Source organism: Lonchura striata, chromosome 3, assembly GCF_050655825.1.
Source record: "Lonchura striata isolate lonStrDom1 chromosome 3, ASM5065582v1, whole genome shotgun sequence".
Taxonomy (NCBI): Eukaryota; Metazoa; Chordata; class Aves; order Passeriformes; family Estrildidae; genus Lonchura; species Lonchura striata.
In genome coordinates, this window is record NC_140705.1 from 107729655 (window position 1) to 107748048 (window position 18394).

Below are 18394 nucleotides of genomic sequence, written 5' to 3' on the forward strand. Positions count from 1 at the left end.
GTTGAATTTTAGTAAGGCTGAGGCTCCTTTGAAAACCCAGAGTGCTTCAGAAAATAAATTTTGGGCTGCTCAAGTGGCATTTGCAAAAGTACTGTCTTATGGATTTCAGAAACCCCCTGTGCCACTCCCTCATCGGTCAGACTGCTTTTGCAGCTTATTTTTATCTAAGTAATAAGTCATATTTTGTTTTAGTTGATGGAACTGCAGCAGCTATGCTTACAGGAAGTAAGGTTGGGTAGGGAGTGAAAAATTCTTTGGTGCCATTGACCTGGGAGAATGGAGCATAATTTTTAAAGATTTAATCAGACCCACCAGGTTCTGTTTCCTTAGTGGCAGCTTTTGTTTGTCTGAAGTGAGAGCTTCTCAGTGATACAAGTGGGTTGCAGATTTCTTTGAATAATTCAGGATAGGGCATGTCCAACATCTTTGGGCAGTCTGTTTCAGAGACTTACCACCCTCCTAGTAAAGGATTTCTTCCTGTATATAATCTAAATTTTCTCTCTTCTAGTTTAAAACCATTACCCCTTGTCCTATAATTTTTCTCCAGGTTGAAAAACCCCAATTGTCTCAGCTTTTCTATGTAGGAGACGTCTTCCAGCCCTCCAGCCATTTTCATGGCCCTTTTTTGGGTTTGTTCCAATAAAACCATGTCTTATGTTGTGGATGCCAGAGCTGCACACAGCATTCCAACTTTGTGATAGCTGAAGATGTAGTCCATATTGTGGGAGGTGGGAGTCACATGCTGTTTCCCAGTAATGCAGTCAAAGCTGACTAGTTGTACAGTAGTCACATCATTTCCACAACATATTTTGTGTTCTTTCTGACTACAAGTTGAACATTATTCAAATATATTAACAGTTGGAAGCTCAAAGTTCTAGCTTTTCCATTTGGTGTTTAATTTGAGGGACAAATGGTAGCATTTCTTTCAGTCTTTCTTATTGTGTGACATCTTCAGAATTGCTCTGTAACTTAAAGAATGGTAGTTTCCATGAGAAACAGAATGTCAGCTTTTTTTCTGTAGGGATGCTTATAAGTATGATCAAATATTTTCCAGTGTCTCTTCAAGCATTTTTGTTTATATCAATCTTGATTCTTTAATTTTTTTCCAAAATTTCTTCTTTTGTTACTTTATCCAGTATTTTGCAGCCTGATTTAAGGCTACTGAGAGTGATGTATTTTTAATAGATGCTGCATTTTACATGAAAGTCCATGTCTTTAAATTTATTATTTAAAATACAAGGTTTTGGATCAGTTTTTAATACTTAGAGTAGGTTTTGTGGGTTAAACAAGTTCTGATCTCTATGATTAGGAAATCCTGAAGATTGCTGTTTCTCCCAGATGAACCTGGTGTTCTGAAGAGCTGTTGGAAGATGTAGAAATAAAAAAAGTCTGATCACTATAGCTGCTGCAGCAAGTAATATACTTACAAAATTTCACTCACTGGCATATTGCAGAATGCAAAGAAACTAGGTACCTTTGCAAGTCTTGCAGAAGAACACATCTCCATTTTGTTAATAACTTCTAAGAATACTTGAATTTCACTGGGTTTGTTATGTTATAATATACTACTTAGTAGCTTTCTATTTTAGAGCATACACTGACTTGATGTATCAAATCAGATTCATTCATGATGGATTAACTACTCGTGACTTCCTTATGCTGTTGATCAGTAGCTCTCAATTTCAGGATAGGCAGAACAAGAAACAACTGCTATGCAAAATCTGAAAACCTAAGAACCAGAGCAAGACAGCCAATTCATTTCTAAAAACCATCACTAGGTTTCCAGATGTTTTGGATCTGAGAAAGCCATGTTCCTGTAAGCTCTTCCTCTGTTCCTGTTGATCTTGATGATGATATCTTATGATACCCAGGTATAACAAGAGCTTGATTCTTCTCTTCCTTTTCTGGTTTTAGGTAGGAATTAATTTATACATTGATACGTGTTAGTCAAGCAATTAGAGGCATGGAAGAAGGGCATTAGTGGCTAATGCCACATCTGAAGTAATCTAAAAGTCTGTTGTGGTCTCAAAGATGGTGGTGTTTTGTTAAGAGCTGTAAGTTTGGCTGCTGGTGTTCCCTGTTCAACCTGCAGCACCCTCCTACATGAAGGTGGTGGTGGGGGCAGTCTGAACCTGGGTCAGAATGTGATGCAGGTTTCTGCTTGTAGCATTTGCAGCAGTCTGGCTGAGGATGTGTTACCTTCTTGGTATCTAGTTAGTGTCTGACCCCTTCTCCAAGCCCCCTTCAGTGGCATATGTGAGTAAAAAATGCTTCAGTGATTCAAACAAAGGACTTGAAGTAATCTTTAATAAAAATGAATTTGAGAATTCATGTCAAAATGAGCACATGCACAAACACACAGATTTCCGTAGTGTTTATGCTCCCAATTTGAAATACTCTATACATTTATTTATTTATCTGAAATGTTGAATTAATGCTTAAATGGCATTGTATCTTGTCCTACAGCTACTCTAAAGAGCACTCAGGATGAATTAAACAAGAAAGCACTTCAGACTTTGGAGAGGTGAGTAGAAATTTTGCAGATACTTGATTTGTGCATTTTTTTCATTAATTCAGAAAAATTTTTGTTTCTTTTTCCTCTGTGTAAGGCTTCTGTGCCAGAAAGTTTGAAAACAGTTCATTAGATTTCAGCAGTAGACTGTCAAAACCATTTTTGTGATGGCTAAATGCAGTGATTATTTGATTGAATATCCAGGGTAAGAGTACTGTTCTGCCACCTTACAGAAAAAAATCTTAGCTCCAAATTAGCTGCAGTGAGATCTACAGTGCTGGGATATGCAGCTTCCTCACATGATGCCAGCTGGCAAACGTGGAAAGCTAATTTTGTCTCGATTTCTGTGTGAAGCAGGCTTAAAATCCTATTTCTGTCATGGTGGGAAAGTACCTCCGGCATCAGGGTGCAGGCAGCTATGGGGTGGCCTGGCTCCTGTGCACCGAGGGGAGAGTATAATTGCTGTCCTAATGAATATTTGCATGAGCTGTTGTTGGAAGAGGAGGTTCCAGAGCTAGCAGTACAAAGCAGACACCACTCACCTCTCCTTCATCCCTATATTTTTGGGGAAAACTGATACAATGGCTCCACCCTGGAAGCAACTGCGAATTACACTCTTGAGCAGCTACACTTGAGACCTCAAGGACAACTGCTTGATTTAAAACACTTTTTTGTCCATTCTATGGGGTAGAGAGATAAGGTGTGAGCTTCCGGATCCTGTTATGATTAAATTACACCACCCAAAATAACTGGGTGGTGTTCAGGCTGTTATTTACATTTGTACAATTGCATTCACAATTTACAGCCTGCTGTAAATGTAGATGCCTACAGACTATATAGATAGCAATTAAATGGAAGCTTATGTGGTCCAAGTCTTGGGATGAAGTATCTCATTCTGAGTTTATTGTGGTCATAATTACATAAGTGAAGAATACTTGAGATCTCTGGTATCTCAACGTACAGGTTTAACAATTTGAACAGTGTTAAAGGATCTTGCCCATTTTGCCAATGCTGACCAAGAAGGAGCCCAACATGTTTGTCCTACACTGGTTTTGTAGTGAGTGCAAGATCTGAAGCCACAAATAAAATTCTGGGTATTTATTTTATGGAGGTCTGAGAAAACTTTTAAAAGTCATTTATTCATTCACTGTGTGTATGAGGAGTGTACTTTTACTTTTTAGGTCACACTGGATTGTGGACTCCAGTGTCAAATATTAACTGCTGACCAATTTTATGGAATTGTGGTGCTGCACTGCTTTTAAACTTCTTTTCTTTTTAATCCTTTGACCTTTCCCATTGGCTGTGATTTGTTTTCATGGTATCTCTACCTAGGAGGCAGACAAGCTTCTAGCCAAACATTAGTTACTCAAACGTCAGCCAACAGGAATGTGGCAGTGAGCTGATTACTAGTGTTTTCCTAAATGCCCAAGTTTGGTTTCCTTCCTTTTTGTACCTTTCTTGTTTTTTGCCTCTTTTTTTTTGAAGAATGTGTATGATCTCTGAGGCCATGGTTTGGCCTGTAGTCATCTTTGCAAGGGGATTTTTCAGCTGGAAGATTGCACCACATGTTTTCCCAATTCCTTCTGAGGAAAAGGAGCAGTAAAGTAACAATCCTTTGTTTCTTTCCAAAAGCACCATTAATCTCATCTGCTATACTCCTGTGAACTTTCCCCTTCTATTTACTACTGGAGAGGCTGCTGAAAGTTTCACAAGAGGCACTTTGTAAAGAGGTGGCTCACCCTGTCTAACACCTTAGGGCAAAGCTGGGTTCTGTCTTGTGCAGTTTTGTTGTTTGTTGCAATTTTTTGGGTTGGGGATTTTTTTGGTGGGGGAGTTGTGGGGGAGTTGTAGCTATTTGGGTTTGGGGATTTTTTTGTGTTTTTTGAAGTGGAAGGAGAAATTAATGACTCACCTGTACGAACTGCGCATTGATGTCTTTGGCATTGCTTCAGAACACTTGAGTGCCACCTTGACTTACAGAGTTGCAGGACATATTTAGTCCATACTAAATTAATTTGTTCTAGAACCATTAGTTACAAAAATCAGCTTCAAAATCTTCTTGCTCACAGGCCAGGATGGTATTTGAAAATTGCAATTAAAATGGCATGTGGTTTGTTTCCTGAAGGAGTTCTTTTATTGTTACTTGTTTATTATTAGCAAATCAATAGTTTTGGCCTGGGTTTTAACCACCAGTGTTGTCAGCCTGTCGTTTCTCCCTCATAAGGACATTAATTGTGCTCACTTTGGGCCTGGCAATGCAGGTGCAGGTTTCCCTGGTGTTCTGGAATGCAGCCCAGAAAGAGGTCAGGAATGTTAATTGGCTATGAGGGACTTTCCTCTTCCCCATTTCTCCCATGTGAAATGACTTCCCTGTGCTGCAGAGCTGTGAGTGAGCTTTGAGTCACAAGGGGAAAATCCACTGGTTCCTGGAGTGGGCTGCCAGGTGGCATGAGCTGCTGCCCCACCTTTCCTCCTAGGCTGGGTTCCCCAAGACACTATCCCACCATTGCCTTGGTTAATGGCTTCTCCACAGGCTAGCAAACTCGGGCTGCAATTTCGTGCCTAGCATAGTCTGAGAGGGGACAGTTCTGCCCAGGTTGTCCATCCCTGTTCCCTGCCTTGTACAAGAGTTTATTAAGGGCCTGCACAACTGGTTCTGGAGACACTGCAACCTTCTCTAGCCAAGGCTTCGCTTCAGTGTGGTGCCTGCTGTGGGCTGGAAGGTTGTATCTCAGAGTCCAAGCTTGGCAAGTAAGGGCCTTGGTGTTGGTCCAGGCACAGCTCCTGTCATCAAATCATTCCTCCCTCAGTGTCTTCCTTTTCCAAATTAGGAGTCTACTGTCAAAAATTAAACTAGATGCTGCAGGGTGGAGAATGTTTTGTATGTTTGAGCAGCAGCTTGTGTCAGAGGCTCCTGATCTTTAGTCCTCTACATGCTCATAGTGACTAGTTTTTCAGTGCTAATCTAATCCTCTCTTAATGTTTGAAAAGTGGCAGTATAGGAACAAGTTAGACAACTATGTCTATCACCTGAATTACTTAAAATAATGCTTTGATAGGTTTGTTATGCGCTACTTTTTCCATATTAGTTATCCAAGTTCCAAAATACTAAGTGGCATTTGATAAAGGATTGTATAACTTGTATAACATCCCGGCAGCTGTGTTTCTCATACTTTTTCCTGGGATTCTGGCTTAGCCAGGCCAGAATCTGCTTTTTGTCTAGTTTCAGTGTGCTCTCCCATTACTAGACTAGTTTTCTGTGGGGGAATACTGGGTTTTGTTCAGTGCTTGTGTGACTCATGGTGAAGGAGTTCTGCACAGTGCAATCTAACAGTCACTCTTCTTTTTGTCTTATGTGGTCGTCCTTAAAGAGCACATGACCTGGCCCCTGAAGATCACCAGATCATCCTCTACCTGTCACTGCAGCTGGCTCTTGTCAGACAGGTATGTGAAATATTTGGAAATCACCGAGTCATGGGAGGGTGGAAGGCCAGTCCAGTTGAACAAGACCCAGCCTTGCTAAACAGGGTCCATTCCTTCCTACACTGTAACCTGTAACAAGCAGTCAGAATACGTTTATGTAAAATATTTTTTAATTCTTATCCTAAAAATAATAATTCTGTAGCACGTGGAATGGCCTTCCCTAGGGAATGTGTTGAGCTCTAACTCCCGAGCAGGCTTGGAGCAGCTCTGAGTGTGTGGGATGAGCGAGGTGTGTTTATTGCTGTTCCTGGTGTCCCGCTGCGGCCGCTCCGGAGGCTCTCCGGTCCTGCCCGTTCCGTGCCGTGCCAGCTCGCGCGCTGGGATTGCTTTATTCCAAACTTGGGCACGTTTGACGCCAGGCTTAGACGCGTGCTGGAGCTCTGCAGCGAGTGGGATTAGTTGGCATTTGAATGCTGCTGCAGGTGTTAACTCATAAAAGTGAAGCTGATCAGAAAATGCTCTGCCTCTCAGGAAAAAAATCCCCAACCGCTTGGGCTGTGCTTTATTTTTCTGCCCCTTTTTCTGTAAACTGGGGTGTTGTATTTCTCTGTCCTTTCTGTTTAAAAGCTTAAGTCTTTATTGGAGCAGCTTCTGTTTTTTAAATACCTCTCTAGCTAGATTTGAAATTTCATCATTGTAGTTTCTTTCTTTGGCAGGCCTTCTGCTTCCTGCAGTTTTCTCTCCTTAGTCTACACTACGGAGTTGAACAGTTGGGTATTTCTTAGTTTCCTGAGCTAATTAGGGGAGCTGTGTGTTCATTAGGTTAAACTAATTGTTCCAAGAGAGCACCCTCTTGATAATGTCACTTTTGTAACCCTTTCATAATGTGAGCAGTGTGCTGTGAGCCTGCAATAAGAAAGGATAATTAAAATGGCTTATTTAACTTTCTCATCTGCCTACTGGCTGCTTTATGATGCAGTTTGCTCAGGGTCTTTCATTAAAAAACACCCAGCTACCCTTTTTTCTCTCACAGCTTTTCCTCATAGGGAGATGGTCTGATTTGCTGCCTCTTCTGCTTGCCACGAGTAAAGCATTACAGCTTTTCAGCTGCTATCCTGAAAAATAAAGTGAAGATTTTTGTGGCCATTGTTTTTTTATTGTTTTCACTGTTACTCATTTTAACTCATTACCCTTTCTTTTTTTCGGGTTGTAGCCTGTCTTTGCAGTGTTGTTTCATCTCTCTTTGTTGCTTCATTTCCCTTCCCTCCTGTTCTTTCCATTCAGTCTTTTGTCCCTGTGTTCACTTTCCTCTTTTGTCTAGTTCACCTGTGTGTTTTCATCCTTGATGTTGTGCCAGTTGCCTCTGCTCCTGCAGCTGTGTGATCTCAGTGTACTATGTAGTGTCAGCCTGACCCCTGCGATGGTGCTTCTGCTCTTCTCCATCAAGTGAGATATAAATCTTTAATGCATGCTTGGACAGAGGGGAGATACCTGAGACATCTTTATTTTTAGACTGCTGTAAAATATCCTACTCTTCTTTTGCCAGTTTACTTAATGATAAACATTTGGTAATGCATTTTTAATATCCTTAATTATTTAAAGTATCTAATATATTCTCTTTTCTGATTAACTGAAAGATAAATTATACCTTTTTTGATAGATTGCATTAACTATTAAACATCACAGTTGGGGCTTTCATCAGGCAATGCTATAATACCAATAAATTAGGCCTTTTCTGCATAGTAGGTTATAATAAACCTGAATGTTTTTCTCAACAAATAGGCCTTTTTATTTCCATAGTCAGAGTCAATAAATGAGGTAACTGTACCCAGCATTGAAAAATACAGGTATCAGCTTGCATAGATAAGAGAGTGTTTTCATGGAACCAAGCAAGAGAGGCAGCTGACAGTAGGGTGCCAAGAAAAGCTGGAGCAATTCATCTTCCTTGGAAGGCTGTAAAATATTTCCAATAGCACTTGTCTCTGTCACCACTGGGCAAGGCAAAGGGGAAATGGAAAAACATAAGCATCCCTCTGACATGAAATAAGGATGTGACTGAGGAGGAATGGTTATAAAAGGTTCATGCAGAGTTGGCACTGGAAACCAGCAGCAACCAAGATAAAAAATTATGATAATGAGCTTTGTGTGTGTGTGTCTTAAAGACCACTGGAGTCGCTGGGAAGACTTGGAGGGTCTGCATCGACCCCAGAGTGTTTTAGTGGATTTTCCAGCCAAACGCAGTGTAGAATAACCTGTGTAAGGAGGGTCTCTCAGTCTGGTTTTCCCCCTGAGCTGAAGTGCTAGGAGGCCAAGGTCTGTACCTGCTGCAGGGGATATCTCCAGCTGCAGTTCCTGGCTGGCAGCTGGCCGAGCCCAGTGACAAATGAGACTTGTAGCTCCCAACTCGGCAGTGGCTGCTTCAGCTGCTTCTCCTGTTTCTGTGGTAACAGCACTTGGATCAGCAAAACCAAGGTAGAAGGAGCATTTTAAAGCTCACTGATTTTAATGCATTGCCTTGTTTTTCAAAAAGCAGACCAGTTTCTATGGAAATGACTCTCTAGAGTCAGCAGCACTCTTGTTAATTTTAAGTGTTGAATCTGGTTTTTTTGGGGGGTGGTGGTGTTTGTGACCTTGACTGCCATGTAAATCAGTATTGAATATGTAAAAACAACATATATAGGCATCATGCCATTTTAATACATGATTAGATCTAACCTTTCTTTTAATGGAAATGGGTAGGGAAAGATGGCTAAGGGTCAGCAGCTGAGTGCTGTAAGTCTCACCAGTTTCCTGTGGACTTCCAACAGACCTCAAGTTTCAAATGGCACTATTCAGAACTCTATCTATCACTATTCCCAAGTGTTTGGATGTACAGCTAGGTTAAACATCAGTTAAGAGACCAGAGAAAATATTTCACCTGTTTTGCCCAGTTTTTATTTGGTTTCAAGGAGGAGAGACTGCTGCCTGCTCAAAGAGAGGAGGTCTGTTTTAGGAGGTATTCAAAGGTTCTTCTTTCAGTGGTGCTTGGATGTAGCTAGTTCTAGTCTGTCTTTTTCCCAGACCACCTCCTCTGCTGAACAGCAACATTCTGCTTTTCTGCCTACGTCCTAGCCTAGATTGTTCTGGTGATCAAGAACTTGGAAGAAGTTCTTGGCTTGTAGGAAGAATTAAGTAATAACTCATAGCTGTATACCTACTTTCCTGAGGTTCTGGTGAACTGTAGCAAGTCTGTTTTCAATGGAAGCTCTTTCCAGTCAGTAAAGCTTTCTCCTTTCCATGCTATAAAAAGAGATGGAGTGGGTAGTTGTAATGGTTCATTAAGTGTAACTGTCAACTGATGTGAAATTTTAAGGTCTGAAAATTCTCTTAAGGGTTCCTGTTTCATTTACCATTTTAGATATCTAAGTTCATACCACTGTTAGGAAGTATTTTTTACACTCAGTCTGTTTTCCTTTTTATACCTATAATTATGACATACTGGCATTGTTTTTAAGGAGACATATAGCATTATTGACATAAATCCTACTATATAAAAGGCAGCCTAAACAATCCATATTGTGTCATTATTATGGTAATGCTGCAAGATGCTATTTCTGGCCTCCTGCAGCATCTTTGCTTCCTAATCAGTGTGATGTGAAAATACCTGTGTGCCATGCAAAATATGTGGTATATTTGTTAACAGAATGATAAATCAGGGAACTGTAAGTTCTTCTAATTGTAGGCCCTACACAGACTTGCAGTCCAGCTAAAATAAGATTATTTTCAAGTGTAGTACTTCTAGAGAATTTTAAACTGATAGTCTGCCTCTGATAAAGCCCTGATGTTTCAGGGTGCCATCTGGGGTGCCAGCTTCCATGTTTCTCAAATTATATAGTTACTTAAATAAAAATACATCTTCCAAAAGAAGTTTGTGTTGACTGCTGCCTAATATCTTGCTTTTGTTGATCTAGAAATTTAGTTTGTATTTTGTTGCATCTGGTCTGTTGCAGGTTGTTGTTTCACATAATGCTTTCTGTAAAGGCACAGAGTTCATATTATTTTCATCCACTGTTTCTAATTATGCAGCAGTACTGTGTAGGCTACTAATGCTCTTTCAGCACTAAGGAGTGTTTTTGGACTCAATAAATTAGGTGCCAGGGAAGCATGATTAATTTTCAAAGCCAGCCATTGCTTGTGGCTCTGATGGTACTAGAGGGAAGCACAAAAATGAGATGTAACTATTGCAGGCCCCATGCTACAAAACAGAATCACTTTAGATGACATTTCTTTCAGCAGTATGTGGCTACCTGTCCAGCAGATACAGGTTTGCAGGAGTGACCACAACTCACTTTTTTTGCTGCTCTATTTCATGTGTGTTGCAACAGAGAGTTCTTGGATGGCCAGCCTCTGTTAGGAGTATGGACCTACCTGCAGTTTGATCCTAAGTCACTTTCAACATGTAAAACAAAGTCTTAGTTTGCATATTCACACACCAGTAAGGTCAAGTACCCCTGCAATTTTGAAGTCCCTCAGTAAAGGCATTAGTTGCAAGTGTTATTCTTTGCCTGATTCATACTAGCAAATTAGGATCCCCTTCCCAAGTCTTAATAATAGAATAGTTTGAAGAGGACCATTAGTAATCACCCAGTTAAATCCCTGCTCAAAGCAAGATCATCTGGAACAGGTTGCTCCAAGTCTCCTCCAGTTGTTTGATTTTCAGGTTTTCTTTTTCTTCTAATGAACTTTCCCCCAAACTTGTATTTTCTTTATGAATACTTGTGCAGCTCTGAGACAGAGAAATAGAAAGGGTTTTTAGTCCTGAGTGCAAGAAGTCTTGACAGCAGCTTTGTTTTAGCAAGTTAAATTTATATACCTCTGGTATATCTACTGACAAACCTCGTGGACACGTAGATCTGGGCTCACCACTGTCTGGTCCCGGCTCCAAGTTGTCTTGTCATTTCTAGAATTTTTACATTGTATGAAATTGTGTTCTAGTAAACTGCTGGGGGGACATGAGTGATTAAGCCAAAGTGTTTACCTTTGCAGTAGCCTTTAATAACACATGTGGTTAAAGTAGCTCCACTGACAAACAGTAATTCATTAAAGCTGAGCAGTCAGTCATGTATCCCAGCCTGAATCCAAGCCAGGACATTCAGCAGTTTTGACACTGTGGGCCAGATGCCAGTTTTGGGGTTGTGTCTGGAGCAGTCACACTGTTCTCCAGGCTTGCATGGAGTCACCAGTAATACAGTGGTTAAGTACCATGGCTCATGTGTGCACAGCAAGAGAGAAATATCTCTTGGACATGAGGATGAAGTTGACCTGTGAACAGAATATATACTGCTCCCAGAAGGATACCTGGGCTCTAGATAATCAACAACCTCTGCTGTAGCTGCAGGCAGTGTCATTGTTGCTTTCCTTAGTTATGTGTTTTGCGAGAAGTTTGTGGGGGCAGTGGGAATTTGACACTGGTGGTATGCCAGGATAGAAGGATGTCCGTAAAGCTTTGCTTGGTGGGAAGTTCTCATAGTAGAAAAGAAGGAACTGCAGTCTCCATCCATTAAGAGAAGGAGCAGAAAAGCATACATTTGGAAAAAAAAAATTGATACACTTTTATGCTTTGTTTTCTGCAGATTTCCAGAGCCACAGAAATTAAATAATCTATGTATCAGGAATTTCAGACACTAGAGAATCTTACAGAAAATCCTCTATATAAAACTTACCAGTAAACAAAATGAAAGAAGTTCCCTTTTGAACAGATAGCCTAAAATAGTGTACTGGATCACAAAGAGCATGTGATAGACTTGGATTCATTAGATATGTTAAGTTTTCTGCCAAGTGAGACTTGGTTCTAATAACACGCTGCTGCTGTGACTGTCAGTACTCCTCTTTACAGCTCTGCTTGCAAATATATTTATTTTTCTGACAGCATTTTAAATCTTGACTCTTTTACCCTTGAACATTCAGACTTAATTTTAATGTTCTTGATCCAGATCATGAAAGGCTTTTTACAGCCATTATGAGAAACAAAATGCAGCAGAGATATGCAATGCTCATCCCCAGGTGAAGAGCCAGCCACCCATCCTAGAAAATGGAGCTGAGAGTTGGGCATCTGTGGTGGATATGTTGACATCATAAAATCACCATGCCAAAGGATGGGGGGGTTGATTGGATCAGGTCTACTGCTCTTGTTTATAAGCAGTGATTTAGTAATGCTGTACTTCTTTCTCTGGAACGTGTGGATTTTATTCAAGCAGTGCAGTCTGTTAATTTTGGCGGCCTGTTTTGATAGTAGAATGTGCCTAAGCAGAACTTTTTCAGAATTTCTGTTTATATGTTTTTATTTTTGAGGTGTCATGTAGGACTGAAAGACTGATGTGTTCTCTTGTTATTCCTACCCCATCTCCTTCTAGATTTCAGATGCTATAGACCATCTTCAAGAAGCCCTGCAGCTGTGCAAAGATGACATGAATTCACTTCATCTACTGGCCCTCCTCTTTTCAGCTCAGAAGCACTATCAGCATGCACTGGATGTTATCAACATGGCTGTTGTTGAATACCCAGAGAGCTTTAGGTAAGAGTTGTTGCCCGGTGCCATACATCCAGTCAGGAATGAGCTGCTCACTAGCTGTTGTTCTCAGTTGTAAACAAGGAGCCTGTTAAATCACATGTTACAGGTATGTCACTCTCCTCCTGGAGAGGGTGTTCTTTTACTTTCTGTCTTCACAGTTTTTCTGTAATCTTTACACTTACTTTCTTTTCCAGTGTTTATCTTTTTGTATTGTGCTGATGGTGTTGTTTCCTGTAGTTTTTTGTATTTTACTTTAGATGTGGGGAAATGAGCGTGATGTGGGTCTGTATCACAAGTAATTTTATATTTGGTAACTCCCTGGTTAAAACCAAATTTTTCTTGCAATGACCATTGTTTTGATGCTCATCTGTGACACAATTTGCTGCAATATGACAGCTGGGGAAAAAGATCAATTGAAAATCACAAGCTGTGATGATGTAGAGTTGAGAGGAAGGACCATTTGTCTGCCTTGGAGTAGGTTTGACTCAGCACAGACTTCTTGGAGCCAAAGGCTTCCACTGTTCTGTGTTTGACTCAGACCCTCATCCATCTGAGGGAGGTAAATTGAATTCCATGCAATTTACTGTCATGACCTTTCAAAACAATGAATTTGTCTGTTCTGGCAAAAATTAAAGCTACTGTGATATTCTCTGGTGATTTAATACTAGCTGAGTTTCTTTCTTAGCCAAACTGCAGAAAATCCTATTGCATTGCTGGAAAACCAACTTTCATTTGGAATTGCCTGTATTTAAATAGTGTTCTAAACCTGTGCATCATTGTCTTTAGATAGACTGCATTCTCAGTAGCCAAAGAAAGCAGCTTCCACAGGTCTAATCCAGGAACTGAGTGGAATATTGTCTAAATAGAGCAAAGGAAGGTCATAGGAAGATTGAGGCTGTATGTGAGCTTGAATGCTTTAGGATCTTTCAGAATTACACAGTTGTATCAGCATATAATGTTTTTGTTGAAAACTACATGTTGCCGTTTAAAATAGGTTTGCTGCCTGTGTTTTTGAGGTTAGTTACTTGGTGTAGATGAGAAGCTAAGACTGCACTTCTTTGAGAATGAAGTGGAAATTAGCAATGGAAATGCTTTTTAAATGAAGCCAGCTCTGCTCTTTAGATTGTGAACCATAGGTATGAATGAAGCAGGAAATAGCCCAGAGGCTGCTGAATTGTATTTTAGGGTTTTAAAGTAATAAACAAAGTAAAAACCCCTCATACAGTCAAAGGTCACATTGTACAGTCAGAGATCAGATGTTTGTTGAAGACTACAAAAACACCTAAAGATACACAAGACAGAGGAAGAGGTTGTTTATGTCAGGAGAAGAGTGTTTGCCTTCTCCATTTGACCAACTGGTCCATCATGTCCTGGATCTTTCCCCCAGCAGTTATTGATTATTTATGTTTCAGGGAGGACATACATAACAAGCATTGTATGCAAAATAGCTTGGAGGGCTGCTGGGTGGGTTCTTTTGTGCTGTCTGGTAATCTGATTTCCCCAAAGCTGAAAAGAATATTATCTCTTAAGTTTCTGTGAGTGCAAATCTTGATGTGCACAAAGACCTTTGCCAAGGAATAGCAGAATAGGTTGTTTTTGATAGAAACAATTAGTATTGGTAGTGGAGGCCCAGGTTCATGCTTGCTCCTAGGCAGAGTCTTGCTAAAGTGTGTGCCCTTGGAAGGGCCCCTCTTTGCTCCTTGCAGGCACAAGGGTGTGTAACAAGGCTGACAGTGAGACTCATTCACAGGTACACATGTGTCTTAGTTTGAAAAGACAGGAGTCTGTGAAGGAAGGCAAGAGCCTCCTGTGAAATGGAAAAGGTAAGCCCCCTCCCTCCAAATTACCACTATTTCAAAATTAAAAGGCTTTCAGGCAAAGATATGGGAATGGGAATAATAGTTTTTTACTAGGAAAAAAATAAATTTTAAAAAAATGTAATTAGTATAAACAAAACTACTGATAGAGTCAGAAACCTGACACCCTGAGGAGTCAGGGTGTTGGTAATAGTCCAGTTGAATGGTGGCTGCTCCTCCTGGAGTGGCAGATGAAATGCTGCTGAAGTTGTCATCTCTAGAAGGGTGGAGTTTTCTCTGAAGGTCTGGTGATGGAGTAGGTGGGCCTGGTCTTCCTCTGGGGATCCAGTGGGAAGAGCTGCTCCTCTGGGAATGCAGCAGAGAAGAAGCTGTTCCTCTGGGAATCCAGCGAAGGGGCTGTCCTAATGTCCCAAAAATGCTGATTTTATGCAGGTAGGGGTGCTTGGCTCCTCCCTCTGGGTGGAGCATCTCACCATGGGATGATGTAACTTTACCAGCCATGCAGGGAGTCATTCAATGGCCCATTAACAGAAGATATCTCCCCAGAGGGAGACATTGCTCTTGGAAGAGGTAAGAAAACTGCCCACCCACAACAGATGGCAAATAGAACACATGCTTATCTTACAAGCCAGGACAACATGGATGGAGGAGATGGGGTTGGCTTCTTGCCTCTGCTGTGTGACTGCCCTGTCTCCATGTGGGTCTTTCTCTTAACCAGCCAGCATTCTCTTAACTCATTAGTGGGAGAATGGAGAAAGAATGTCAGAGTTGCAAGGCAAGAAAGAAAAAACAAAGCTTAAAAAAATATAATTAAACAAGTGTTTCTTAAAAAAGGAATGGGAATCCAATAAGGAGGGGAAAAGCAAGAATAACAGAGTACATCTATAGTTTGTACCAAATTTGAAACCATTTAGGCTTTCTAGTGCAGTTTATGCTAGAAGGGCTTTACTGCTTTGTGAAACCTCTTTGAAGGGACAAAGACCTGATGCTATTGTGTATCTCCAGTTGCTACTGCCTTACAGAAAAATGCTAATTTTACTACTGTATGGAATGACTACAAGATGTTTCATGTAAATAGTGTAGGCAAGTGCAACTGCATGATTTTAAAGCTGTATTTAAAAGTGGTTGATTATTTTTCCAGTTGACATTTATGTGAACCAGGCAACTGTATAATGTCATGCCTGGAGGCTCCCTTCCTAATGACATCTCTTTTTGGAAGCACAGTTTGATGGCATGTATCAAGAAAAGATGATGAAAGCTGCATTAAGGGACCATAGAGCTCTGTAGATGGCAGGGAAAAAAAAAAAACCCAGAAGCATTACATAGATGTATATCCTAAATAAAAGAAAGCGTAAGATGAAAAAAATTAAGGACTTAGCTGACCCAAGCTACAACCATTTCATACTGTTTCCCTGGTCTCTGTATTTAATTAAAATGAGTTAGTTCCTGCTTTTTTGGTTTTCTAATAAATCCTTTCATTACAAATTTTAAAGAAGAAATTTTTTAGGATAGGTCATGTAGTTGGCTGCTGGCTGAAGCAGTTGGAAAAAATAAACTGTATTGCTCAGCTAGCACACAACATCTTTTGGCATGAACTTCATAATACTGACCCATATATATCTGAAAGTGCCCCTTCTTCATGTGTTTAAACATTAACTGCACATTTCAGAGGTTGATGTGGTGCTCAGGGACGAGGGATGTGAAATGTAGGCACTGACTGCAGTGAAAGATAAAGTGTTTTGGACTGAGCTGTTAAAGAGCTGGATATCCAAAAGGCACAGACTAAGCCCAGGATGATGACTTCTTGAAAGGTGGCATGTAGTAATAAATCCATTACATTCCAGTCAGTGGATGACTGACTGAATTTGAACTCTTAAATGTACTGTCAAGTAATGACGGAGGAAGACTTCATAAAAGAAGAATGAGACCAACTATGCTGAACATTCTGCAAGCTGGGGTGAGCCAGAAGAAATATGCTGTCTTGCCATGACCATAAAAGATAGAATTAGCAACCTTTACATGGAAGGTATCATCTGAAAAATTGTTGATGCCTCTCTATGGGGTGAGACTGCCCGGGATAAAACTTAGTGATTTTACACCTTGTCAATGATGGTATGCTGTTAAAAGAAGCAAATGAATTTAGTACCAACAGTTGGCTTTGGTATACATTTTTGAAAGGACTATATTCAGCACATTTGGGTAAGAAGACTCCAGTTAGCATCAGGTGTTTCCCCTCCAGGTCAGTAATGCTAACCATAAGCCTTTCTGAAGATGGGTTCCTGTAATTTTTTTCCAACTCAAAGGCCAGCCTTTGGGTAATGTTCTACCTGAATCTGGCAGTGATTACCTTCACAAGCTTGTCTCAGGGAAGAAATAGTGAGCACTCCTTTGCCCTCCAGATGATCTTAAAATAATTCATTGTTTATATAGAAAGAATTTTGCTTTTTAAAGTCCGTATCCACCTCACAGTGTTCCATGCAGAAGTCCCATGGGTCTAGCAGCCTGCAGAATCTACTACAGAGCTTAACATGCTCCTTTATTTTCAGGTAGTAATATTTCCTCCTTCCAGTTTTGCTTGTATAAAAGTGTTTTTGCCTTTCTCATTCTGCCCCTCTTCCAGATTACTGTTTTGCTCTCTGGTCATCTTTTAGCTTTAATTTGTTAGCTTCCAGCAGTAGAAAAAAAAGAATGTCTATACCAAGTATAAAGTTGGAAATAAGATATCAATTTTATGGATACTCTGTTGCTCCCAGACTGCTTATCCAAACCTATTCTGTTGTTCACTGGGTAGTTTCATGTCTCCTGGATGGCTCCCCATTATGTTAGAACAATACAGTCCTCTGGCATGTCACATCATCTAATTGCTGCCCAACGTGATGGTGAATATTTTGTTAAATGATCATGTCTCTGTGGCAGTTCCCTACGTTGCACAGGGGTTGTAACTCTCTTAAATTAACAGAATTTAATATTCCTTCTCTTTCTGGACTAAGTCACTATTCTGTTGCTCTCAGAGTCTGTAAACTAGTTACAAAGAGAAATTACAAAACTTCTAGGAAGCACTGCTGTTCTACACATAAAGACTCAAAAAGAAACAGGTGGGTTGGTATTCTGGAGCAATGTATGTGTCAAATGCAGGTGCTTTTATTCTACAAAAAGCTAGCACAAAAGTAATTACTGTAAATGGACTGAAAAAACAGCTTAGAAGGCAAATAAATATTAAATATGTATCTTGGAAAGTGTTTATAAAAAAGGAAGTAAATTCTGCTTGGGGGATTGTGTGTCTTGTCTTGGTGTTGGTGTTGTTTTAGCAGAAATGTTTTTCTTTTGTTACAGCCAGGCCTCAAAATATAAAGTTCTCTTCTGGATTAGAAGTGGTTTACTGACAGAAAATGTCCTTGATTTCATCACTGCTACATTAATTTCATTAAGGCCCATGTGAAGTAATCGTCTGGCAAGATTTATTTGTCATAGTCTGGTGCAGACTTACTGTGGGGAGAGCTATTCTGGAATATAAGTAATGTCATTTACCAGGTGCTTCCATTTGCCTCAGGAAAAAAACCTAACCCTGATGTAAAATCAGGATCTCAAAATACAAGATTAGATTGTCATTTCTAGTTTAATTTTCTTTCCTTTGTTTGTCAATCTCTTTCTTGTGTGTTGAAAATAAACAGCTTGTGCCTTCTTTGAGCCATATCTTTATGGGCACTGGTAGAGCCCAGCAGTGCTGTTGACAGCAGTAAAGTAGATCTGTGTTCATTGTCCCTCAGTCAGTGGTTTGCCCTCCTCTGTGTTGTGGCTGATCTGTACTGTCACTGTTAAGTGAAGATAGTTGTTCCCCTACCCCTGCCACTGCACCCCAGGTATTACAGCTGTGCATGCCCTGGAATGGTGTTACCACTTTTCTCATGGAAGTGCAGGTGGCCTCTTAGCCTGAGAGAATCAGATTATTTATGTGATTCCAGTCCATCATTAGGCAGGAGGCAAGGAAGCCAGTACATCTTGGTGAGAGAACAACTTGTTAAAATTCTCAGAATACTGTTTTGTTTTAATTCCTCAAGGGTGTAAGATCTAAAGCAAGGACAGATTAATATT

The 18394-nt window shown here is 40.3% G+C and overlaps 1 protein-coding gene across 6 annotated transcripts in view; it reads left to right on the top strand.

Annotated features, from left to right (window-relative positions):
* The window catches only part of TTC7A (tetratricopeptide repeat domain 7A), a 199630-nt gene that overhangs the window by 94339 nt on the left and 86897 nt on the right, over window positions 1-18394 (top strand). For all 6 annotated transcript variants that reach the window (XM_085577185.1, XM_085577184.1, XM_085577187.1 and 3 more), the window contains 3 exons: window positions 2467-2524; window positions 5884-5956; window positions 12328-12488. In XM_085577185.1, the coding sequence (XP_085433311.1) occupies window positions 2467-2524; window positions 5884-5956; window positions 12328-12488 (292 nt within the window). The remainder of the gene's footprint in view (window positions 1-2466; window positions 2525-5883; window positions 5957-12327; window positions 12489-18394) is intronic.